The sequence below is a fragment of the Cottoperca gobio genome, chromosome 14 (assembly GCF_900634415.1).
Source record: "Cottoperca gobio chromosome 14, fCotGob3.1, whole genome shotgun sequence".
NCBI lineage: Eukaryota > Metazoa > Chordata > Actinopteri > Perciformes > Bovichtidae > Cottoperca > Cottoperca gobio.
Genome location: NC_041368.1, coordinates 6,329,200 through 6,355,327, shown reverse-complemented (window position 1 = coordinate 6,355,327; position 26,128 = coordinate 6,329,200). Strand labels below are relative to the sequence as shown.

Here is a 26,128-nt window from a genome sequence, read left to right as displayed (position 1 = left end):
TTGAGGGGAAGGATGTAGATTGTGAAGAGGAGGGGGCAAAGTACTGAACCTTGGGGGACACCTTGAGTGACTGGCACTGTGGCAGAGGAGTGGTTGTGATGGGAAATGAAGTGGGATCTGTAGGACAGGTAGGACTGGAGCCACCTGAGTGCAGTACCCTCGATACCGATATCCTTGAGTCTGGAGAACAGGATGCTATGGCTCACGGTATCGAAGGCTGCACTCAGGTCAAGGAGGATTAGGATGTTGAGGGAACCGGTATCAGCAGAGGTGAGGAGGTCGTTGAGGACTTTGAGTAGTGCCGTTTCTGTGCTGTGGAGGGGGTGAAAACCAGACTTGAGGGGTTCAAAAAGGTGATTGGCATGGAGGTGGGAATGGAGTTGATTGGCAACAAAGCGTTCCAACGTTTTTGAGAGGAAAGGGAGGTTTGAGTTGTTGATCGCGGCAGTTTTGAAGGCAGAGGGGACGGTTCCATGGGACAGCAAGGAGTTGAAGAGGTGAGTGAGGTAGGGGCAGAGGATAGGGAGGCAGGACTTCAGTAGAGGAGTTGAGAGAGGGTCAAGGGAGCAGGTCGTGGGTTTGGAGGAGCTGATCAGTTGGAGGAGTTCAGGAGGGGTAACCAGGTTGAACTGGGAGAGGCGGCAGTGGGGAGGGGGGATCAGGAGATGCAGGGAAGAGGCGCAGTGGTGGAAGCTGGGGTAAGTGCTTCTGGGTGGGCTACAGGGGATAGTGAGCTATTAATGTTGTTGTTTTGTCTGTGAAACTGGAGGAATTAGTCGCATAAAGCAGGAGTAGATGTAGTGAAGCTGTTGGCACGGGGCTGGAGGAGGTTTTTGACTGTGGAGAAGAGAGTTCTGGGGTTCCGGGAGGGGTCATTGAAGATGGTCGAGAGGTAAGCAGACTTGGCAGCGGTGAGGGAATCTTTGTAATCTTCATGATGGACTGTAAGGGAGATTTCTTTGGTGAGACGTTTTGATGGATCGTGATGAAATTTGGTTCACACAACGATCCTTTGACTTTCCATCTAGTGTCAACATCAAGTCAAATTGTTTATCCAGTACTTTGGTGTAAGACTAAATGGCATTCCCATCAGCCGTACTCTGTGTTTGTTAGCTGATATTACTATGTTATAATTCAAACTAAGATGATTGACTAAGTGCCTGTTTCACCCCTAACAGGGTTGCCAGGTTTGTGTGACAAAGCCAGCCCAATGTCAAATCAAAACCAGCCAAAGTACCAGAACTCAAAATACTCCTCAGCCAAAGTATACACACAGCTTTTAAAATTCACCAGCATTGCTATCGTTGCCAAATGTAATATCTAAAAAGTAACACCATACATATTTAGTGTGCCAGCATTAAAACCATTTTTCCCCTCAACAGTTATTTCACATAGGTCATAAAATGGCCTTGTGTAATTAGATACAGTAACTTATCACATATAGATACATGTAGACCAAATCACTGACGCACAAACTAATCTGTTGTTTTATCTCTTTCTCTCTTTCTCTTCCCTTTCCCCTCTTCCTCTCTGCCTGGACAACATGAATGTACTGTTTTTACTTCATATGCATTTACTGTAGTTAATGCAATGCCTTTGAACCTTTTTAAATAAGAAAATTCAACCCGTGGCACACCTTCAAAAGTAGCCCAATTCTGCAGGTAAACCACAGACCTGGCAACACTGACCCCCAATCTAGTTTTTATGGTTTGCTCAGCTAATCGCGCGCTGGCTCTAGCTTCATTCTTGGTACACAGACATGAAACTGGTATCGATCTTCAATCGATCCAAACATATTTCCCAAAATTCCTAACATTTTCGTCAATATCGTCTGACGTTGGATGGAGTCATATTCTCTCATACACCTCCACACAGCCTTTCTTCCTTTATGGTAGCTCACAAATGTATTGTTCCTGGCATCAATGCAACAAACTATTTTGCCAGCACACCGCAGGGGCGCCATCAGCTCCAACATGCAGCAGGCCGTTGAGCGACTTGTCACAGACTAATTGCCTGAATACCTGTCTGGCTTGACTCAGCATCCTTATTCTCCCTCTCCGCTGTATCCTGGTGTACTAGGAATTATTGTGTGCCATGACGTGACAGTCTTGTTTCCCATTGTGCCGGGTGGACAAGAAGTCTCTAGCTTTTCCCCTTGGGGATTTCTGAGGCTATACAAACTGTACCTCTGCACTTTCCTGTGCTTTTCAAGCAGGCAGACATCAGGTCTGTTGATAAAGCACGCAGCCATATATTCACTACCGCATTAGTCATCTGAAAAACGCTGGGAAAGTAACAAGGAGAATTTCTCATTAAGCTCAGATTTAGTTATGTGACCCCAGCACCAGAGGAATGTGTGGCGATGCACTCCCCGTCTTGGTTTCCAACTCATTGACACACCCTGACAGATATTAAAAGAGACATTAAAGAGATGTTTTCAGAAAATGCTTCTGTGCCAACTCAGCACCTCAAAAGACGTCTGTTCCATTAAAAATGTTGGACACAGTTTGCCAGAGGTTATACAACCCTACAGGAAGATGGGCAGCAAAAACAAATCTGAAAGGTTGGAAGAAAACTGAGGCAACCGGGGGCTGTTCATGCACACATATACTGTATGTGCACATTTTTCAAAACTTAGTTACGTTAAATTTACCATGTCTAGCTTTTTAGACAATTCAATGGATATACAATGAAAATTCCAGATTTGTAGAGAAGACTTCTCAGCTGAAGTTGAACAGAAATCATAGTTACAATTATTACCCAGCAGAAGAAATACACAGGTTATTCATCACATCACTAGTATACAGGAACAATAACAAATCCAGTAAGCCACAGATCATGTACAATCACTACACAACAGAGAAAAGTCCTTGAAAAAGACTGTCAGTCAAAACATTTGAACATAGGCTAGTGTACAGGACAGTATTTGTTCAGCAAACCTGACATTGTTCTCTGCTCCAGCCCGATAAACCTTAATCAACAATGGCTTTATCTGACAAGACAACATGCTGGTCACCACTTATCTTCACTTTGAAGAAATGGAAGGAAATGTACGCACGATGTTGGCAACAAACTAGGTCACTCTCTGCATATAGTTTCGGAGCACAGACTCAATCTCTTGCCTGATCTATGTGTAGACCATGTTGATTCTCATAAGGCAGGCTGTACTCATGCACTGTTCATATTTATACCTATGAAAAGTAATGCACTATAATGTGCATATAATCCACAGAGTCAATATGTATTTAACCCACATAATCATGAGCCAGGACGTGCATGGCTGCCTTTAAGGAAGTCAGGTGACGTAGTACAAAGAGCAACAAAGTTTGCATAGGGAGGAGACTGGATGGGATGGATGGGCAAAACAAACACAGGACTTTCACCCAGAAGATCGCTGTTCGTGTCACGTGTACGTAATTTACGTAACTAATGCCACATACATAAGTCACCAAACAAACGTACCCAAACCAGAATCTTTTCCTAAATCTAACCATGTAGTTTCGTTGCCTGTACAGGTTGTGCACTGCAGTGGATCGATCGCTTATGTAGGAGAACTGAAAAAATAACAAAATAACTTTTCGGTAGATATCATACGAACCGCTGTAGGAGGATACGTATCTATCATGGATGTATCATGTTGTCAGGCCATCATGGGGTGTAAGGTTGGAGGTTGAGGAAAGGTTATGATTGAATATGCAGTGTCAGCGGTTGGAAGAGGACAGTAATCATGAGAACGTGGTGGCCTTGTGCACAGACCACCCACAATAAACAAACCAGGCTGAAACATCTGGAGCTGCCTGAAACACCAGCAGATCTAAGGCTATGAATACAACAGTCCTGTAAAATATTTAATCAGATTAACCCTTCTCTTACTCAGATGTAAAAAAAATGACACACCATAATTTTAATTATATTACACTCCCTGTCAGGTGTCAGTTTCCCGTACATGCAATGATCTAATTGAAGAATAAGAATCCAGCAGATGATGTATTGTTTTTCTTATCTCCAGTTCTCTAACTCATCAACTTCCCCCCAACTGAAAACAAACATGATTGTGGGTCTCTATCTCACATCCTCTCTCTGGACTGGGTGTGTTGTGATGTCACTGTCCCTCACCCTGCGCCCCTATAGAAACTCATCACCGATGTCCTCCTGTGTCAGCTCGGGTCGTACCCCGGTCCCTCCCCACACACTAATAATAATAATAATAATAAAATAATAAGCTTTATTTGTATAGCACCTTTCATACAATAATTGCAGCCCAAAGTGCTTCACAGCAAAAACATAACAATTAGTACAAGATTAGAATAAGAGCATTTACAGTACAATAATCAGTGTAGATGTAAGTGAGTCTGAAGTACCATTATAAAAATAGCAGAATTAAAATAGTATAAAACAGCAGATAAAATAGTATAAAATAGCAGAATTAAATATAATATAGCTGAATTAAAATAGCAGATAAAATAGCAGAATTTAAATAGTATAAAATAACATTGGAAATCATGCCTAGTTTCCGTATCTGTGCCGTACTTAACAACCCTACTGCCGGGAAATCACATTCATCACATCATTCTTGTAAATGCTTTAAACTGTCAGAGCCTTATTTTGAAAGCACGAGATCAACAATGCGCCCCTGTGGCCCTTCAACTGGTTTACTCCCTTCGGTTAAAGCCAGTTTTTCTCCAATACAATACAACAATGTGTCTGAGACCTGTGGGTTTGGGTCGAGAGTTCAGCTCTGCACCCAAACAATCATCATGAGAATACGCCAATGTTTGGTTGAGCGTGAAGAAGGAACATTTCTCCTTGGTGTCAACCATAGTTTGAGGAGCCTGTAATGTTGGCTATGGTGGTGCTGTGTGGGCAGGTCAGGGTTAGTCAGATATCCATGCTTACGGTCAATTATGATGATTTTTCTAGCTGTTGCATGAGATTCTTGTGACTTATGTGGGTTTTAAACTTACTGGTTTTATATCCTAGTTGGACATTACATTTCTCAACCTTTTCTGTCTGAGGTAGACCTACCCCTGCAGCCTTGTCAGATGTTCTCAGATACCCCTGCAGCCTTCCCAATGTATATATTACATGTATAGACCTTACACTATTAATTATCTAAAATTAAATTAAAATTATTTTTTTAATTAATTTTTTCATACAGTTGAACGGGCAATATTTAAGTTTGTTTGGTCAGCTATCGTAATACTTCTTGAAGTGAAGCTGAATGTTTCAGCTGTTTATCTATTACTTCCATCCAGCTGAATATTTCAAACTTTTAGCTACCTGTTTAAAACTTAACTTGGACAATGCTCGCTTGCTATCTAGTTTCACGCACTCTAATATAACTGCAACATGTAGTTTTCATTGTCATCTAGGCAGCATACTTAATATGAGGATATATTCTTTTTAATAAAATAATCATTTCAATTTTTTCAATGTAGTTGAGCTACTCTACAATCTTTCCACCTAACCCCTGGCAACAGCAGTAGTACCTCTGGAGTATGAGTAAGTTGAACAATAAGTTTAACCATGGCTTGGTTAATGTTAATATAATCAGTAATGCTTTAAAAAGGCAACTATATTTCCCCACTATATCCAGTCTTCATTTCTCGTCGTTTCGCCCTTATTAATATGCCGGGACTGTAGTTATAAATGTTCATATCAGAGGTTTGAATGTTAAAAGGTCTTTACGTCCAGGTCCTTGATGTACAATTAACAAAAGAGCTACAGAAAGCGCAGACAAGTGCTCTCAGTCCTTCAGTACAGTTCCTTCTAACACCACCAATTCTCTGTGGAGGTGTATTTCTCAGTGAAGTGCACAAATCTGAAAAATGATCATGTAATTGAATTCTAAAAATCCAGTGGCTGTTATAATTGGACGCATAAGGAAATTAAGTGGAAGCTGCAGGGCAGGTTTGTGAACCCCCTGCTATGGGAATGGATCTAGACAATGATAGTGGGTAAACACAAATGTTCCTTGTCTCACAGGCAATTAGGCTCATCAAATTAAGAATTCCATCTATAGTGAAACTGAGATTTAATGAGCTGCTTGAGATGCCTCAGATCTGCCTACAGTACGTGACCTGTTTTACACCAAAGTATTTTCTTCAGAAATAGTGTTGTAGAAAGCCGTTGCAGAATTTGCTGCTCCATTTACTGACACAGAGCCTATTTATATGGATATATTTACATATATATATATATGTATTTATTTTAGTATATGTATGTTTTGCTAATGCTGCTGTTTCTATTGTATGTATTGTTTATGTCTAATATTAAGTTTGTAATGCTTTGTATTCAGTTTATCTCACTTCTATACATTTTAGTGGGTTTTGCTTATGTTGCTCATTGCTGTTTTTATTATGTGTAAACCCTTTTGAGGCATGCTTTGTGATATTGGGCTGTAATAAACTTTGACTTAACTATTTGCTTACCATACAATTGATGATATAATCATCTGAGTCAAAGGTCTTGGCCAGGGCGGTTCACACACGCATAATGTCCTCCACAGTGGCGCCCCTGTTTATATAAATAAACAACATCTAATATTTTCAGCTCATCACATTCAGGAGAATAATTCACGGCAGGATGTGTGAATGATAAATATTAATAATCGAGGGGCCTGATGTTTTGAGAGCTGCTGATTCAGGCCCAGAAAAACCCAAACATGTTTCAACAAATGCCGTGGGAAAATAGGACATATGACTTCAAACATTTGTATGAATGACCATCAAATGGTTTTAGTTGTTTACAACTTATTCTGGCCACTAAATGGTAACTTTTAATGACTGAAGTTGATATCTGAAAAATGTACAATATTTGCATGTATAAAATGACAATCAAAAGCATAACCAGCTTTGTTTTTCCTAAAGTTGCATTAAATCATTCAGGTGTAAGAGCACTTTTCAAAAGCATTACTTAATTAATCATGGCAATTATATTGGCATGATTAATGATCTAATGCAGATTATTAGATTGATCCTTACAGAAGTGCATTTTGTAGTATTTGTCTTTTATATTATTTATCGTATGAAGTTCAAAGTTAATTTTTGACCTCGGAAAGAACCGTTGACAAATGATTGAAAGCTCCTGAACAGCTGTATCATTTCTATTAACTTGTTGTTTTTATTTCTTTGTATTTAATGACATCATTTATGGTCCTTACAGTACATGGCTGAAAGGTGAATGGCAGCTCTTTATGAATTTTACATTTCTGTTTGCCTCTGTTTGTCCTGGTCTGGCACTGTGTGTGCACATTTCTGTTTGCATCAACCCATGATTGTAAGTACAGTACCGTATACTGTAGCTGCAAAGGTGCTCCACTTCTGGATGAAGAGAGCAAGGTGTCCCTTTAGAAATGTTCATCGTCTGAATAAGTCATGGTAAAATCCATATATATCTTTTCTGTAGCCTTTTGTAGTCTTTTTCTCCCGGTGTTAACTGTGTGACATTACAGATATAAACTTCAAAGTGATCCTTGTATGTCAGGATGCAAAGAAAAGCTCACATCAATTCAAGCAGAGCAGCTCTCTGTTCGGAGAGTATGTCTCCTTCAAAATCATTGTATTCTCACTCACTGCTTTAAAGGGACAGTTCACACTAAAATCAAAAATACATATTTTTCCTTTTACCTGTGACGCTATTTATCAATCTAGATTGTTTTTGTGTGAGTTGCAGAGTGTTGGAGATATCTGCCGTAGAGATGTGATTTGAAAAAGCTCAACAGCAATGTCTCTTTGCAGAAATCATGACCTGGTTACTCAAAAATAATCTACGGACCTCGTTGTGAGCAGTTTCATGTAGGAACTACTTCTTTCTACCATGTCAAGGCGCAGAAGGAAGCGTGCATCTACTCCGCTAGCTAACGCTAAAGTTCAGCCGAGCAGGAAGTCATTAATGTTTGCATCTTGCACAAGCCTCTCCTCCATAAGTAGATTCTTACTTATGCGTGGAGATACAGTTGACGGGTGTTGTTTGGTAAAAGAAAATAGTTCCTACATGAAGCGGCTCACAACGAGGTCTGTGGATTATCTTGAGTAACCAGGTCATGACTTCTGGAAAGAGACATTGCTGTTGAGTTTCAGCACCACAAGCCGACTGCCATCTAGTTCCATTACATTGGAGAAAAGGCAGAAGTCTCTACGACCCACACTCGGCAACTCCCACCAAAACAATCTAGATTGATCAATAGCACTACAGGTAAAATGAAAAATATGTATTTTTGATTTCAGGGTGAACTGTCCCTTTAAAGTCTTCCTGCCGGAACGATTCCTCCTCCCCCAGTGCAGATTCATATCATACAGTCATTGTTTTACACCAGTAAGTTATGCTTGAGGCTTCTATGTCATATTGGGTTTGTATGATCTGAGAAATTCCCAGATCAACAGCCACGCAGCCTTCTGACGCTGACTAAACTTGTCATCTGCGAAACATCATTCAGAGCAAAATGAGGACACTCACTTGCAGCTGATCACACAGAGAGGAGCTTCACACTGCAGGGGTGTCCGCAGAGTCCTTTAAAAAGTTCTCTGGTTCTCATTCCAAAACAGCACAAAGTCAGCAGAAGTGAGGGAAAGAGAAGCACCGTGTCCCCTTCAGGCTAGCAGGAAAAAAGGCTGAATGAACTTAAATCAGATATCTGAGATGCTCGCAGTGTCACAAACTGCACCGCAGAGAAATAATCTGCCAACAGTAGGGCCTGCTGGACCGACAGGAGGACTGAGTGTGAATGATTTATATTTGGTGATAAATTAATTATATTATTTTTATTTTTAATTATAGCTGTTATAATAACAGCCTTATGCGAGCCATGTTGACAACACATCATGGGTGTCAAATCTCTTATTCAGCCTTATACAATCCTTTGCAGTTATTTTAAGAACTGTGTTTGTACACACAGTAGTAAGGCCATCCTCATTGGTTTCTTGTATGCATACACATGAAGTGCAGTTGTTTGTGTGACTTGGCCACAGAAACAGTAACGCCAGTAACGCTACCTTCCAAATCCTGCCGTTGCTTTCCCTTTGAAACCCGAGTGCCTGTCTAATTCAGCATAACATTGAAGACGTTAAATATGATCTGCACCATGGCACACAGACTTCCCTGAACCTCACACGGCTGTGAAATGAGCGACTGATGAGGAAACTGTCTCATGTTTTAATGGGTCACCGGGCATTAATGACGACCTGCTGAAAACCCACTAACAGGAAGAAAAAGGGAGGGAAGTCTTTGATATTTCCTCTTTCCTTCCTCTGTTGTGAAGGCGTCAGAGGTGAGGGTTTGCTCGGCATGCCCAGTGTATTGGCAGCCACTTATCCTGCTATGGCTCCACTGAGAAAGGTGGTGAGGTGGTGAAACAATATATGGAAGATATTTCACCAGCTTCTGGAAAGGTCAGAGCACTTTGGCACAGAGAGGAGAGATGACACAAGTGCCCCATTGACCAGCAGCAGGCTTTTCATTACAGAGGCTTCAAAACATCTGAGTCACTGTGTAAGAGCTCTACTCTATATCATTAACTCTGTACAGTATCAATTCTTGGCATATTTTAAAAAATAGCCATGCAGTGTATATACAGTACATTCAGCTCGGAATTACACATTGAACCTTTGAAGATATAATATGTAACTTTGGTTGAGCTGTGTTACATTAAACCAAATGTTTTAAACTAACTTGATTCAAAAGACAGATTTCTCTGTTCCTGTAATAGTGATGTTTCCCCTTTGCGCATGCGTCATCGTTGTGGTTGTCAGCAAGAAGCTGTCTAAAATTGACTTTTTATACACTTTTAAGCCACTTTTAACAATACACTTTTTAGATCTTGGTAGTTTTTAACTATGTATTTTAACCGAATGACGGATTTTATTTGTCTGCGTCTGGATCGTAAGTTATCAGAGAAACAAGCGAATCAAAAGTTAGTGGCTGTTCGGCTGGTTTCTTGAATACACCAAACAGCATCAGAGAAACACAGTTTTATAAACTAAGGTGTGTGATTTGTCAGCATTATGAGATCAGATTTACAAGCTACAGCTAAAGAAGCGACAACAATGAAATATATTAGTTGATAAACAGAAATATATGCATGTAGGGAGCCTGAGCAGATTGATTGTAGGCTACATGTGTATGAAGTATCAGATAACGTGGGAGCAGAGAAAACAAGCCCACAGCAGTTCACAGACACTGTGTAGGCTGTAACACCATTTATGTATTTCATATTATTTCTCCATCTCTTACTGCTTATCCATGTACTGGCCGATAAAAGCGGGAGCCATAGCATTCCTAACTAAGTCAGTCACAGTATTGTAAATTGTAAATGCCTGCAGGATGCTTCATTACTATTCTCTACAACTGCATGTCCCCATAGCTAAAATGAAGGTTCAACATTATTGATAATGGTGTAAGGCTCGTAAATATACTTTAAATGAATACTGGAAGCTATTGTTGAAAACCCAAAGATATGAATAGTCACATCAGTTTGTACTGCGCACAACTCAAGTCATGGACATTTCCGTCTCCTGTTTCTTGTCCTCTCATCCTGCATCATTGGTAGGCTGGCTGGCCTTCCTTCAAAAATATAAATATTACTTTGTGAAAAGAACGAACTTCTTTTTTTTCCGCTTTTGCATCCAACATTTGTTTACTTTGGACCAAAGACATTTTTAATTTTTCCCAATGGCTTTATTTGCATTCAAGAAGCTGCCGAGCTGCGTGACGGGGGAGGGAGGAAAGTATGAGGCTGAGTGCCAAGGGTGGATGGTGGGTGGAGGGATATTTGTCGTGACGTACCAACAGGCAGCAGCCTTTTACTCTCATTGTGACTGGTCAGAATGACTCATGACAAATCTATTTAATAAATGGAAAATGAGAATACCTGCTGCTTCCTCGAGGCGTCCCGGTGAACAGGGTGTGTCGCCAGCCAGGACAAAAATTATGGCACCAGTAGAAGGGTGGATGAATTGTATTTACAGTCATCATAGATAGGTACATAATAGAACGTGCATCATCACATCCTCAAGTGTGGATTTGGAAATTCGATTGGCAGCTAATGCTAAGTGTAGTTTTTGGACAGGATACGTGAGCGCACACTGTGTCCTGCAAAGTTGGCAGGACCTTTGTGAGAACATTCCATTTTTTTCATATTAACTCACCAAAGATTTACAAATAAATGTTGAATATGGTTATTGAGAATATACTGTACACTGGTGATCAGTACATGATGACTATTCTGATTCCTCCTGATCTTCAGAAAAACCCTAAACCTGGTTGGCTGAATGTAAGGTCAACCCAAAGCTTCACATTCATTTTGACAAGACCCCTCACTCCCTGTACTGGCCTGTGCCCCGAGAACAATGCAGCCAATTGACATTGTTGTCAAAAATAGAACGACTTGACTCTGTTTGCTTTGTGAGTGCTGGTACTTAATGTACTTTTAAAAGGGGACCGTCTTTCACCCCAGCCTGATCCTTCTTCCTGTCGATTGACGCCACCTCGGTCCAAGTCTGCACTCAGGTCACGATCGGAGTGTCAATTTCACAACAAAAGTGCAATGATATCAGCTTCCTTGCAGTTAACTTTGTACATATATCTTGATTTGTTTCCATGCAAAGCCAAAGTTAAAATGAGACATCATCAGTCGGACTCAGGCCTGTTGCATGCTTCTCGGGGCAGGCTCCACAAACACAAAGCTGCAAACCTCTGCAAACATTTGATTGTGGCCAGACCAACATGCTTCTTATATAATAATTATTTTATTGCGAAATCCCCTCTTTTTGTTTTTCTAATGGTTTTCTTTACACAACAGACAAATTGTAACAGAAAGATGTAATAATACTATAAGTATAATATATTACCAAAAACGATTGTGTTCACAATTACTCACAGCAATCCCCCCCGACTGTAGAGGGGAATTCTTTTAATTGAGAGATTTTCTTCTATTAGTGTGGCAGGGCTGTCTTCCATATTTGTGCATCCACCCGTCTTATCCCTTCATGAACTACAGTAGGCCAGACTAATCCAGATCAATTTCCCAAAGCTGCTGCTCCTGAAAAGGATTACAGTGGTTAACCTATCGCTTTAGCTGACTCTCACCGGCCTGTCTGCTTTACTGACTCCACTTTCATCGGCCTGACACCGGCTTCAGCTCATCTCATCGTCTCTTAACCAGATGCCACGTTGCCACTGGAACACCTCTGAGGACCAGAGCGCTGATCAGGAGGCAAACAAGGCTCACAGATAAAGACACCACAGCTCGCTTTGGACTGTAGTGTTTGTTTTGACCGTAACCACCTCTGACCTCCGCTGCAATTGAAACTCAAGTGTTGTGAAGGGAAGAGTTACTTTTTTGAAAAGGCTTTTTAAACCCAGTGATTTACTCATTGTTCTGCTCTCTGAGATCAAGAGGCTTTAATTTGCTTCACATTCTTTCTTGGCGCTGGATGTAAACTGATGTCAGCCGCTGTGTATAAATGACAGGATATTATCCCCACTGATGGGAAATGTATGCTAATGGCTGTAACAGTGTCTGTGCTGTGATAGCTCCTAAAAAAGATATTAGCAGTTAATGGTCCCCTGCTGTTTTTGGGCAGTTTTCCTTCAATGAAAGCCATTGTGCGCTAAAGGACAAAGCAACGTTCTGCTCGTAGCCTATCTCTCAATTTAAGAGGAAATGAATGTTTAGCCCTTTTTTCATTGCTTCCTCCAGCGGGGGTTGTTGTCGCTGGCTAGCTGCAATAAGGTTAGCAGGTGTATCAATTGTATTAGAGTAAAGTTCATTGGGCGACAGATATCTCTTGGCGACAGCTCGGCGTGGATACACACATTGCAGCATCGATCAACGGACCGTGTGAGATACAAGAAGTAGGGACATCACATAAGCCGTTTTCTAAAATGAACCTCAGACAATATCCAGAGAATCAGGTCCAAACATTGTCCGGAGTTTCCCTTTCACACATGTAGCACACAACAGGAGATTGTCCGTGTCAGGTGCGTTCTCACTTACATGAAATACTCCGTTTGGTTTAGGCGAGGGGTGGTGCCTGGGAAAAGCATCCAGGAGGCACGACGTGGCAAAAGCACCGCGGTCACGTAGCCGTTGGTGTTTTCGTCATGAACAACTGAGCCTCTTGACGTTCTTTGAATTTGTCGCCAATTCTAATAGAAGAAAAATTCAATAAAGAATATAGATTACCCATTTTCTGGTTTCACACCTGCCACGATAGAAACGCCAACAACACGCTGACTCGCTGTCCGTACATTCTGAGTGGCTCTATTCACTTGTGTTCAATCGGACATTACACAGACTTTGTACTCGAGAGCTGGAAGGGTAAAGATCGTTTAATGTCCGATTCAACGGATTTGGACATTTGCGTTCACCGGTTAATAAAGATCATTTCAGGGTAGCAGTGCATGTGTGAAAGGGACTAAAGAAGAGCAGTAAAGGTGACACTGTTTGTTTTTCTCTTGAACACATTGACAAAGAGCGGCCCAGTGACCTTTAACTGCAGCTGGGTATCTGATGGGCTGCTGTGTGTGTTTCAGGGAGGGTCACTTTCAATATGAGGATGCCTCTGGTTTCTCCCAGGGAGAATGGCGTCCTTTGTCCCGGAGACCCCGGGGACACGGGGCATTTGAGTGTAGATTTAGGAGTTAGTGAGGTTGTATTTGTGCTGTCCTAGAAGCCTGACTAGAACACCAAGGTACCCCTGCCAGATATTATGGATCCACCCTTTGATCAGCAGTCTCTCCTGATGCTTAACTGAAGAAGCAGCAGAGGCCGGAGCAGGGGAATGAACGGGAGGCTTTCATTCAAGTTTTTGTCTGAACTCTCTCTCCGTCTTCATGCATGTCTCTGTGAAGGGCTCCTGTCTTCCTAAGCCTGTCCATCACAATAAGCCTTTTGATTCCTTAATGACTGGAAGGGAAAAGCAAAAGAAGGGGGTAGGGGGACATAAAATAGCCTGAAAGGAGATAAAGTTTGAAAAAGCACCTGCAATGGCTGGTAAGAAAAAGAAAGCTGTGTGTTTTCTTATAGATTTTAACGTGTTTGTGTAGCTTTCACAGTGAGCTGTGTATGAGACTCTCCTACTCAGCTATGTGTGTGTGTGTAAGTGACCTCTATAAGATCAAGGACAAGACAATTAGAAAAGAATTAAAGGATTGAGCGCCCTCAGACTTTTCTGACAGACCGAAGGGGAATCGGACGGGAAAAGTGAGAAGCTTGTCTGTGTGTCTGAGCCGGCAGACAAACAACAGAGCAGAGAGAGTGTGTTCTGGTATCAGTTTCCACTGTGCAGAGATGCGGGGCTGACACTGAGGCTAAATACTGTTTTGATCACCGGTTCAAATAGCTTGAATTGTTCCCGAGCAAGCAGAAGAGACAGTCATTAAAAAGGCATGTAAGTATTTTATTATTTTGTTCAGTCGGAACACATTCTCCATATTATTTATGACACTGTCAAGCATTACAACCTTACAATCTCATACACTTGGACATCATAAGTAAACTCGATTGGTCATGGACAAGTTGATGCTTCATATATGGGTTTGCATTCATATATAAACTTTGCAATACATAAATAACAATAACTGTGCATCTCATATCAATATACACATTCAGTACATAAATACATACTGCGTACAATGACACAGCATAGTAAGATAACTTGATGCCTTATGAAACAATGGAAAATATACAGATTCCTTGCTCAATAAATTCTTGCTGGAAAATTGCACAGATCTCTCACTAGACGAGTCCTCCTGAATAAATGAGTGAGAACTCAGTGGGGTGTAATTCACAGTCAATAACATTCAGTGCATCTGAGACCCTGTAATACAAGCCATGAACACAGTCACATGTTCTTTAAGATAAGCTCACTGAACTTCATGGGTCAAAAATGTGAAATGGAGTGCCTGAGGTGTGTTTATGAATTTGTCAAGCACGGTTTTGTGCGTGCGCAGCTTTTCTCCAGCAGCCATGTACACGCAGCTCATTATGAACATCTGGGACATCAGACATGCAGAGTCATGCAAGTGTTTGAGATGCATGAAAATAATGATGTTGGTTTAAAAAGAAGAGTTTAGATGCAGGTTGATTCTCAAAAGTGTTGCTGTCTCCTGGTGCTGCAGATGCTCCCCCCCTCTCTCTGAAACCAGGCTGTCCCTCACTTTATTAGCATTAGCATCTCTGCAGCTTCATCTTTGTCTCAGGGTTCAGTAAAGGCCCTGTTTACACCTGGCCTTAACATGCATTTTGGGTGATCCAGTGATAAGTAAACAGCTTTAAGTACAGGTGTGAATGTACCCAACATGCAATGAGGACGCTTTGAGATCCAATCGCTCAGACCACATTCTTTTAAGACAAGTTAACTCTACACAACTTTTAAAGTCGTTAGATCGCGGTTTTCACGGAAAAACATGCGAGAAGTGGCACGTGCAAGGATGTAATACCATGCGTGTGTCATGCTTCTTGATGCTGTCGTTGGTGTGAGCTGACCACGACGTGTGCATGTTAATGCCAGGTGTGAACAGGGCCTCTGACTCTTGAACAAGATAGACTGCAGCTCTGCTCATGACACTGGATTCGGAGAAAGGCAAGACCTCACACCACAACCCCCCCCCTTCCCAGGCCAACTGCTGACTGAGTGGCTGCCTGGGGTTCACCTGACGGCCGCGCTGTGTGCTCCTGGACTTTGAAAGAAAGCCAAACTGCTGACTCCTTTGACCGCTGGCTTTGAAATGGAGCGTGTTTATTCAACTCAGTTCTGCTATTAATAGCTCCATGCCGTTCACACGCCCCATTGAGAACTGCACATCACGTGCAGGTCACGGGGCTGACATTGGCACATCATCAGCGACTCGCATTAGCATGAAGCAGAGACTAAATTTACCTGACATTGGACATTGGAGGGTAACGAGTGTGCGAGTCTATGCTGTGTAGGATGACGCAGTGAAAAATGAGGGCATGAGTGAGTGATCTGGTGTTGAGTTTGAATTTAGTTCATATCTTGAGTGGTTGGTAATCTGTTTTATGGCACATTCATAATGCTGAAATAAGACTTCACTGCACATGCATGAATGCTAATCGAACCCTTACAGCACCATTCATAAGACGTTCCTCAAACGCCTTTGTCATTTGTGTTGTAAGGGCGGAAAACTGTGAGTCATGCCTGCACTACGACGTGGTTGAACATCTTAGCAACCATGCGATGAGGAAGTTATAAACCAGGGTTCAGCTAAGGAGTGATACAGAACTTATTGTGTTCATGGATGTCGCAGTGCAGCACGGGATGCCTCCCTCTAGTTGGGTTGGGACAGACCCAAGGCCGTGGCAATGGCGGCCATGAGGAGGACGGAGCTGGCCAGGATCACTGCACCTCCCGACCGGAACACCTGCCGACCGTTCAGGGGCTGGACCGGTCTGAAGGTCCCCACCATCTGCTTTTCGTCGTGGAACTTGAGCTCGGAGAACACCCGCAGCTGGAGGAACAGAAGATAAACACAAATGTTAGGATCCAGTATCTGGAAAGAGATCATCATCGTGTGTGAGCGGACTCAGTCTGTGAATGAAGTGTTTTTATCTAAACATGCACATTCAGGAACATAGGTGGTACAGAACTAAATACATTTACTTATGCACTGTGATATTGAAGTTCTTGTACTTTATTTGGGTATTTCCATTTTATGCTACTTTATACTTTTGCACTTTTCACTCTAGTGCATTTATCTGACAGCTATAATTACAAGTTATTTTACAGATTAAGAATGTATAAAAGAACACATATGAAATACCATACATTGTTAACCAGTGGTTCCCCAACGTTTTGGTATGTGACCGCTTACAAAAGAGCAGTGTCTTGTTGGGGCCCCTTGTCACTTTTCAGATGTCTATGAGTTCCACCAAATTCCATCACATTCCCCTTTCAAGTTCTCCAACAGAGGCACAAAGAGGTCAAATAACCTGGTATTTCACAAAGAATGTATAGAAAACTAACAAAGGTTATAGCAGAGGTTCTCAATTATCTTATTTTCTTACAAGGTAAAGTATATACCGGGGACCCCCTATGTATGTCCCTTTAACGCAGCCTGTTCTTTACACTATCATAGTCACTTAGTTGTTATGTGAAACAACACAATGTCTTGTATATTGGACATGTATTCAGTATATTTGCATATCCTAAGAGTTATCGATTTGTTAGATTAGAATGTAATCTATGAACTATTATAGATGTTTTAATTATTTGTTAAACTATGAAACCTTTTATAAAAGAAATTGTTGTTTTTAAATCATGATCATTTAAATGAATGAATCTGAAAACGTTCCACTGACCCGTCAGAGCGCCACAAAAGAGTTATAGAATACAACTTAACAAACTTTGTTTTTATTTAAAGTGTGTTTAGATTGTTGTATCTGTACTTTAACTAGGTACAGGATCCGAATACTTCTCCTCCCTCTGTTCAGGGAAACTGTATAATGGCTGCTGAGTCAGAACTGTACCTAAAGACAGGTTGTTTTTGTTAAAGCTAAAACAAAATCCGCTTGCATTCCTTTACACTATCTTGTGTTTGATCCTAACCTGTGCCATGCTCAGAGGGATGGGATTCTCAAACAAAGTCCAGATCACAGCCTCAGTGCACCCTGGGGTGGTCAGAGAGCCCTTGTAGCGGTAATAAGTGGTCAGATTCTGCTCAGCTGGGATTAGTTGTGCCAGGGACATGGGAATTAGAGAAGTATTTCCATCTGAAAACAGAAAAGCCACAAATGAAACGATAGCAACACTGCTGTGCAGCCATGTTTTCACTTACTTATGTTGAATTTCACTACTTACTTGTAGCTTTGATGCTTTGCAGAGCGTTGATGATGGGGTCATACTTTCGGTTTGCACTATTGGACCTCTGAGAATGGAAATATACACATTTCAGCATTGTGTCATTCCAACATCAGGTCTGTTCTGTAATAAATCTCAATGATACAGGGATCAAAATGGTTACCTCGTAGAAGAACCCGAGGACTGCAACTCCCTCTGGGTCTGATAGGGCTGTTATCAGATCAGTGTAATGGTGCTTCATGTGTACAATGTGCAGCTGTTGAGAAAATATTACTGACTTTTGTCTTACAGCAGGGGTGTCCAAACTTTTTTCACTGAGGGCCACATACAGAAAAGTATACGAAGGGCTGGGCCACTCACTCGAGGTGAGGTATATTGCCTAAAAATAAAAAATCAAGTCCCGAAGCATCAGATTGCTTCATAGTCAGGATGGTGATCCTGTCTGTCACATCTGTGCTCTCATTACATGCAATCCAGTACAAATCTAAATCACACGTTTTATCTGATACGTGATGTTTTAAGTTAGCTGACAAGTCAAAACTGTGTTTCTGTGTTAGAACTAAGACGTACAAAACATTCAAGCGCAAGTTTCTATTCCTTATTCCATTATACTTTTAGAATTTGCTGCGGGCCAATTAAAAATAGACTACGGGCCGCAGTTAGCCCGCGGGCCTAGTTTAGACGCCCCTGTTTTACAGTGTGGCTACAGCCTTCAGTTTATAGAGGTTGCAAAGTTTACAATAAAACACTTAACATATCAGTTCAAGTGAACCAGCTGTTTATCAAAGGCTCAATCAGTATGTTTGACCATTTGAATTAGTCTGGTGATATTATATATTGTCGACAAATTGCATTAAAGACCAAAGCCAACAATGAATTGATCAAACTAACATGTCTGCGTATCCAAAACCTGATATATCTTATTCATCCGTGCCATAGAGCTCCATTGTTTCAAAGATCAGTGATTCACATCATTTCACTTTGTGATACGTTCCTTCAGCATGAGTCAACCCTTCATACACCATCCTATTGCCATAAATACTCACTAACACACTGAATCTGTGGCAGAAAATAGCTCCCAAGAAAATACACTATTTATTTGTAGCCTGTTTTTAGATTTATGTCTTGAGTAGGAATGAATGGGCTTGAGGCTGGGAGCCACAGGCAGGTAGGGAGGTCGGGAGGTCTTGAAAGACGGACTAATAAAAAGTTAGCAGGTAAAATATAGAATATCATCAGCCTCACCCATGAACAGTACAGTATATTCACACACATATCTGAAAAGTTCAAGTCATAGAGAAAAGTTCAATTTGTTCTCCTTCTGAGTTTCCAGCTGTGTGAGCAAACCTTTAACGGATTTAGTTAATAACTAAAAGTAGGCTGTTTGTGATTTGTATAGGAAGTGGAAGGTACCTCCATGGGATACTGCTCCCCATCAATGGTGTGTTCTGAGCCGGGTCCTCCGTTGTCGCCCCAGTGCAGGTGGAACTGCACCGCCTTGTAGCTGGTCGGCAGGCCTCCATCTGAGACGGTGCTCAGGTGAGGAACTCCAACCTGGACTGTAATGGACACACACCACAGCATTAAGATGTCACATTACAGCTTCAGAGCACTGATGGCTATCTGATGGACAATGTGCTCACCCGAGTGGCCATTGTTCTTGATTGTGCCTCTGAAGGTCTGCTGGTAGTTGTCGAACTGAAAAGGAGTCAGTCGCTCGTCTTTCGAAGTCTTTCTGGTGACGATGTTGATGGGCGACTGGTATTTTCCTTCACAGTCGCTGTGGGCGTGGTTCCACTTGTCTGGCGCTAAAACAAGAAAACACCTAAGTTAAAGGGGAAGTTCACCTCAAAATCAAAAATACATATTTTAAGTAATAGCTGTTGTGCTCTCCAATATAATGGAACTAGATGGCACATTGGCTTGCGGTGCTCAAATCACTAACAAAAATACATTTGAAAAACTCAACAGCAATGTCTCTTTCCAGAAATCATGACCCAATGAGTGAGCACCAGCCAAGGGCAAAAATATGTATTTTTAAATTTGTGGTGGACTGTCCCTTTAAACACTTCTCAGGGTTTGTAATGATCTTCTTTTAGCAGCTGACAGGGGACATGTGTTTCATTGATTTTAGATCTTACTGCTGCTTTTGATACAGATGACTTATTGATTTTAATTGAACGTCTTAAGCATTGTGTAAGCATATCAAGTAATGTGTCTGATAGATTTATATTCCTATCTTTTTAACAGGACTCCTTGTGTGACTAAAGGGACTGCAAATCCTCCACTACTTCATTGAATGCATGTACCACAGGGATCAGTCTCCTCCATCTCCATGTTACCTTTAGATCAAATATTTGAAATGCAACATATCAACTTCCTTCACTTAGACTCCAATAAATCACAAGTTATTATCATAGCTTCAGATTCTTCAGTTAGTCAAATGTCTTCACATTTAGATTGACATGTGAACCCAGTTGTCCGATCCAGCCTCCTACTAAATTCTATCGTTTTCATTTGCAAAGCACTTGACTGTGCACTTGACTTTGCAGGCTGATGCACACTCTCAATTACTTGAGGGTATTCCCGCACACTGTCGTTAATGTGCAATGAAATGTATTAGTGGCCCACTGATGAGGCCTAAGGACCAAAACGTTGTGTCACTCGTACATTTCATTGCAAGTAAATGAGAAATTTGCAAAGCACTTGGAAGTAGTTCATGTTTTTTATTACATCACAAGTGATGAGTCAGTACAATCTGTCCAAACTTAAATTGTTTTATCACTGCATTGTTTCCTTTTTTAAATGTAATTTGTTACATTTTTCTCTTTACTTTAATCTTAACCTGTTTGTATTTTATTGCATCTACTTCTGTTGGTTTCATGTCCTATTTGATGCATTTTTAATTCGCTTTTAAAAAGTACCATATAAATAAAGTTCTTATTATAAACAAACAATGTTAGACTTTTTGTATTTAAAAAGGTTTACCATTGCACTGATGATCACAGCTGAACTGGGACTGATAGCACCAATCTGAAACACAGAACATTTAAATTTAAATTTGTCAAAGCAAAAAACTTGTCTGACTTGAGACACACACACACACACACACACACACACACACACACACACACACACACACACACACACACACACACACACACACACACACACATTGTTAGTCAGCCTGCACTGTTAACCTCTGACTGACACCAGCAGGCCTCAGGCTATTGTGATTGGGATGTTTTTTCTAAACATATTCTGTCCAGCTAGATTTGATGTGTATTTCCAAATGTCAAATATAGTGTCCTTTTATGTATAGTTTATTTGTTCCTCCTTACTGCAAACACTGAATTGTTCTCTTATTGGTTTAAGTCAGCTGTTTTTACCGGCCATACAAAAACCCCTAATACACAGGAATTGTCTTCCTATTCACAGAAAAGTTGCTGTTTGTGCGTTATCTTTCTGTGCTATCAGAATAAACACAGAGCCAATCTCTTGCATCAGCGAGGTCCCATTATCACACGTTTATTATTAATATTTCACAATTGGTTTGTATATTTCCACCCTGTACTCGGAAACAAATATCTGCAGCTATCACACGAATCAAATATGTATAAAAAGAAGATTCAAATAAACAATACAAAATATAATCAATACAAAAATTATGATATTATTATACCAATAACACCCCCAGGGAGGGGGATTCGTAAGCTACCTACCACTATGTAGAGTTATTAAAATAAATCATATTAGCTCCTCTTTTACCAGCTGCAAGATTAAATCAATAACCACATTAATTAATTAATAAGACAAATCCAATAATATAATATTCATTGTTATGAAATGTGCTATTATGCATAATGAGTATTTGACTTTTGGTACTTTGGGTATATTTGGATTCTAATAATTTTGTACATTTACTTTAATGCATGACTTTTACTTGACAGATTATTTTTCTACTGTGGTATTACTGTTCATACTAATATTTATACTTAAGTAGTAAAAGTAAAACAGTTCTTCTTCCAACACTGGCTCTGTGTGAGTCCTACAAAATAATATGTACCTAATACATCTCATAACTGATAATAAAGCTCAGCAGCTATAGTTAAAAGTTACTTAACCAAGATTGTTCATACAAAACACATGAAGACACTATAGATTCTGACAGTAAAGTAGTTCAATTTAGTTTCACCTCCACAAACTACAGCACTATGAACAATCTTTTTATAATTAGAGGCCTAACTGAAAAACTAATATTTTCAATTCAGCGCTTTAACTTGTAAATGAGTGTTTTATTGAAGTAATGAATTTGAATGCTCCCTCCATCACTGTCTGTAGGTATCTATTTTTAAGGCTCGTACACTGCTTGTTTTTATCTCAGCCAATCAGATTTCTGTCCGCACAATTATTGACCAATCGGCTCCTGGCTCTGATATCCGTGCGGCGCAGAGCAAATGAACAATATGAATGTATTTCAATGGATCTGAGAGCTCGGCCAAGAGAGCAAACTGAGGAAACTGTCACGAAGCCAACAAAAGGCAACGTAAGGAAAACAAATATAGTCCACGTCTGCCCGCGCGTCGACAATAATGTGAATGAATGCACGCTGCGGAGACAGACGGATCTTTTCATGTCATTGTGTTGTGCGAGCCAGACATAAACTGTGCGCAATAGACGCTGCATACAGTTCACACAAAAACACGGTTCAAAAGAAAAGGAGAGATTGAGACTCTGCCATGCTCTGCCAATCCTTCATGTGTCAGAGCGGCTCTCCAACTCCGAGATGAGGGAGATTCACTAGTCTACTTTCTTTCAGTTTTTTGCCAATTCATTCACTATAAATTGGAAAGAAAAAAGTTTGACTGTCCTTATCGATTTTATTTTCCACAGAACTCTCCTGCAGAAGACTGGGACTAAACCACTGGGGCTCTGTGCGTCTGTGCTTTGCAATGAAATACACCGACAAGGCGCTGCAGCTCTCCCTCTCAGAGGTGCTCCTCTCCTCTCCATTCCACTCAGGGTGCATGTGGCGGTGCATGTGGCGGTGCACAGGAGGCTCCTCCTCAACACCGCATGAATGAGCGCTCTGAGCACCGCATCAAATACCCCAAATGAACCTCATTGAGTAATAGTTTACTGGTGCTTTATCTAAAAAAGTTTCTATACAACTTTGTGTCAGAAAAATATTGACTGTTATTATTTAACTCAAGGATCAGGTCAATTATTTAAATATTCTCTAGACTTTGATCAAATTAAAAGCGTTTAGCATTGTCCCTATAAGAATTAAAAACTTGGGCTGCGATCAAGCCAGTTTCACTCTCTGCTCTATTCATTCCAAAATGAATTACCAAGAATAATTTGGTCACATTTGAAAATATATTTGGAATTTGAACGAAAACGCACCAGGAGAGATTGTGACATGTTCTTCTTGTGCGCATCTGTTAACCGATAACAAATAATTAATGGAACCGACCAAAATGCTTTGTGACTTCAGTCACCAGCCAGCCATTAGTTACTCTTGGTGCCAAACCGCTGGTCCTTTTCTGTAAAATGAACGAGTCACAATCCCCCGCTGTGAATTTGGAGACATTGGCCGTGTGCAGGTTGACGCGTCTCTCTGCGGCAACGAGGACGCAAACGTCTGTCATTGGTTTAGTGTGGAGCTGAGCAGGTACACGAGAGGGGGGGGGGGGAGAGAGAGAGAGAGAGAGAGAGAGAGAGAGAGAGAGAGAGAGAGAGAGAGAGAGAGAGACCGACAGAGACAGACAGAGACAGATAGAGAAAGATAGAGAGAGAGACCGACAGAGACATACAGAGAGACAGAGAGAGAGGTGTCCGGACTGAGGGAATCTCAGCAACTCGGTCAGGTCTGCCTGCTTTTGTCTTTGGCTCAGCTGATACAGGATCTATGTATCCTCTCATGTCATGTCATGGAGCTCAGTGGTGAACATGCAGGATGCAGATGAGCACATCGGACACACGGAGCGGTGCCACATCAGTGTGATGGACAGGGCAGGTGTATGCGTGCGTCACGACGGCGGTTTTGGTGCTGTGTTGGTGCGGGGGAGCCCCTCTTTCATCTCTTTGATAACTCGGTTTTTCAGCAGAACATCTTTTTGATTCTATTTTTGGATTACTGTAATTTTAGATTGTCGGGACTCTGCAATATATCAACTTTCTAATTGAATAAAAAGACTGGCACGGTTGGGCAAAAACTGGTAAAAAAGCAACTTGCTGGTCTCATTCTGATGTATTCATAACCTCATGTTTAGTTAATTGAATAGCTTAGATTAATTCGGATATTAATAATCTATCACTTGCATGCTTTGACGTAAAACAATCTCACTGAGTTTGATCAGAAATATAAGAAATACATATTACAAGACAGGCTGAAATTCAGATAACTGATAATTAACCAATTACCTTGTTAATTTCTGTATATGTAGCACCTGACCTAAGAGGAATCATCTAAATAAACATATTTCCCAGCTATGAATGAAGTCACACTCACCTCCTGCTCCTGTGCACAGTGTCCAGAATGATGCCAGGAGAGCGGGCAGGATGAGCTGCTGCATGTTGGCGCTGACTCGACCGAGGCAAAGCAACACAATGACTTGTTTTTGCCAATGTGATCGCATTCTTGCAGGGGGTCTTATACTTATCTATCACCATACCCCGACAGGAAAAGAAAGAGTGGCCCCTCCCCCTTCGGGCATCGCCTCTAATAAAGCGCTCCTCTGATAAGAGGGGGCCCACAGCTCCTGGTGTGCAGGAGCCAAATCTAATAATGCAATTATTACTTACTGTCATGGTGTTGCTGGAAACACTTCCTGGAGATTTGAGAGGTGCGCCTGGCCCTGCGTGGAATCTGATGGAGTTAATCATCAATGCAGGCAGCTCATGGCTCCACATGTAAGTCAAGGTGGCCCTCAGAGAGAAAGGATATTATATATAGTACCTCCTATTTCCTCAATAAAGGTTAGAAAAATCATAGTATTTCACACCATGAGTACTGTATATGATCGGTATCCGCTTGTTTCACATCTTTATTGAAGCTGAATGATGTTTAAAGTAGCACACTATATAAAATACTCCTTCACGATTAAAAGGCTTGCACTGAACATTTGTTGTTTTTAGTTTTTTTATTATTGTGAAGCATCATGTTCAAAGAAAACCTAACACAGTATTGCTATTCATCTTTTCCATATAAACAAACACAATGTCAAAGTCACAAGAAGTACACAGAAAACAGTAATAATAACAATATGTATTTAATTAACTCATCTGAGAAGTAACCCCAGCTGTCAGATAAATGTAGTGCAGTACAAACACGAATATTACCCTCTGAAATGTAGTCGAGTAGAAGTATAAAGTAGTATTAGAAAATAGAAATACTCAAATACAAGTACCATACAATTGTAGGCTTTTTCTCAATATTCTTATTCTTATGTACTTAGTTACTTTCTACCACACATACACATTTTCCTAAAACATATAAGAAAATGTTTAAATTATTATAATTATTTAAATGAATATACAGTATATCAAAATAAAGTTCTATGGTCTCTATTGATTAATCTAATGGCAGGTCTGTGAGGTTTAATGAGTTAAACAGAGAGAGATTGAGCGAGACAACACACACACACACACACACACACACACACACACACACACACACTCACACACACACACACCTGACAGCCTCACACATATAAAAGAGGATTTCAGGTGAAATCTTTAAAAAGCTTTATTTTACGGCCCAGTTCACCCTGTCCATGAAAACCTGTCCAGTCAGTGCAACGCTTTGCAAAAAAACTCTCACCATCTTCTTTCAACTTTTCCACAGAAAAGTTAAAGCTGTCACCTTTATTTTCATTCACCGGGTGGAACCCTAGAATACCCTCAGCCTGAATTATTGATCATGCTGAGTGAGTACAGTGAGGGACATTGACAAAAGTTCCTCCTAAAAAAACATGAATCAGCTTGCGTTGCGTGTGTGTGTGTGTGCGTGCGTGTATGTGTGTGCGTGTATGTGTGTGTGTGTGTGTGTGTGTGTGTGTGTGTGTGTGCGTGCGTGCGTGCGTGTGGTAATCAAACATTATGTAAAGCCTTAAAATGTACGTTTCATTTGAAACCCCTTACACTTGTTCGTAGGAAAGGAAATTACTTTTACTCTGATTCATTGGGACAAACATCACCGCCTTTACCAGGGAAAAGGGAGAAGTTAGGAAATCTATAACTGTGAGATTATGCAAAGATCTCGTCATGTGATTTGCTGAAAGTACAGCCTTGCATTAGCGTCGATA

General features: G+C 40.9%; 1 protein-coding gene across 1 annotated transcript; it reads right to left on the bottom strand.

Moving 5' to 3' along the window:
- Positions 1-14,385: 14,385 nt before the first annotated feature.
- ca4a (carbonic anhydrase IV a) lies at positions 14,386-24,783 on the bottom strand. Its single transcript, XM_029448807.1, has 8 exons — positions 24,334-24,783; positions 20,808-20,852; positions 19,463-19,627; positions 19,233-19,378; positions 17,983-18,075; positions 17,820-17,886; positions 17,568-17,731; positions 14,386-16,470 (listed from the first exon to the last, which is right to left on the bottom strand). The coding sequence occupies exons 1-8, from the start codon at positions 24,458-24,460 to the stop codon at positions 16,291-16,293; spliced, it is 987 nt and encodes a 328-aa protein (XP_029304667.1). The 5' UTR covers positions 24,461-24,783; the 3' UTR covers positions 14,386-16,290.
- Between the last annotated feature and the right edge of the window lie 1,345 nt (positions 24,784-26,128).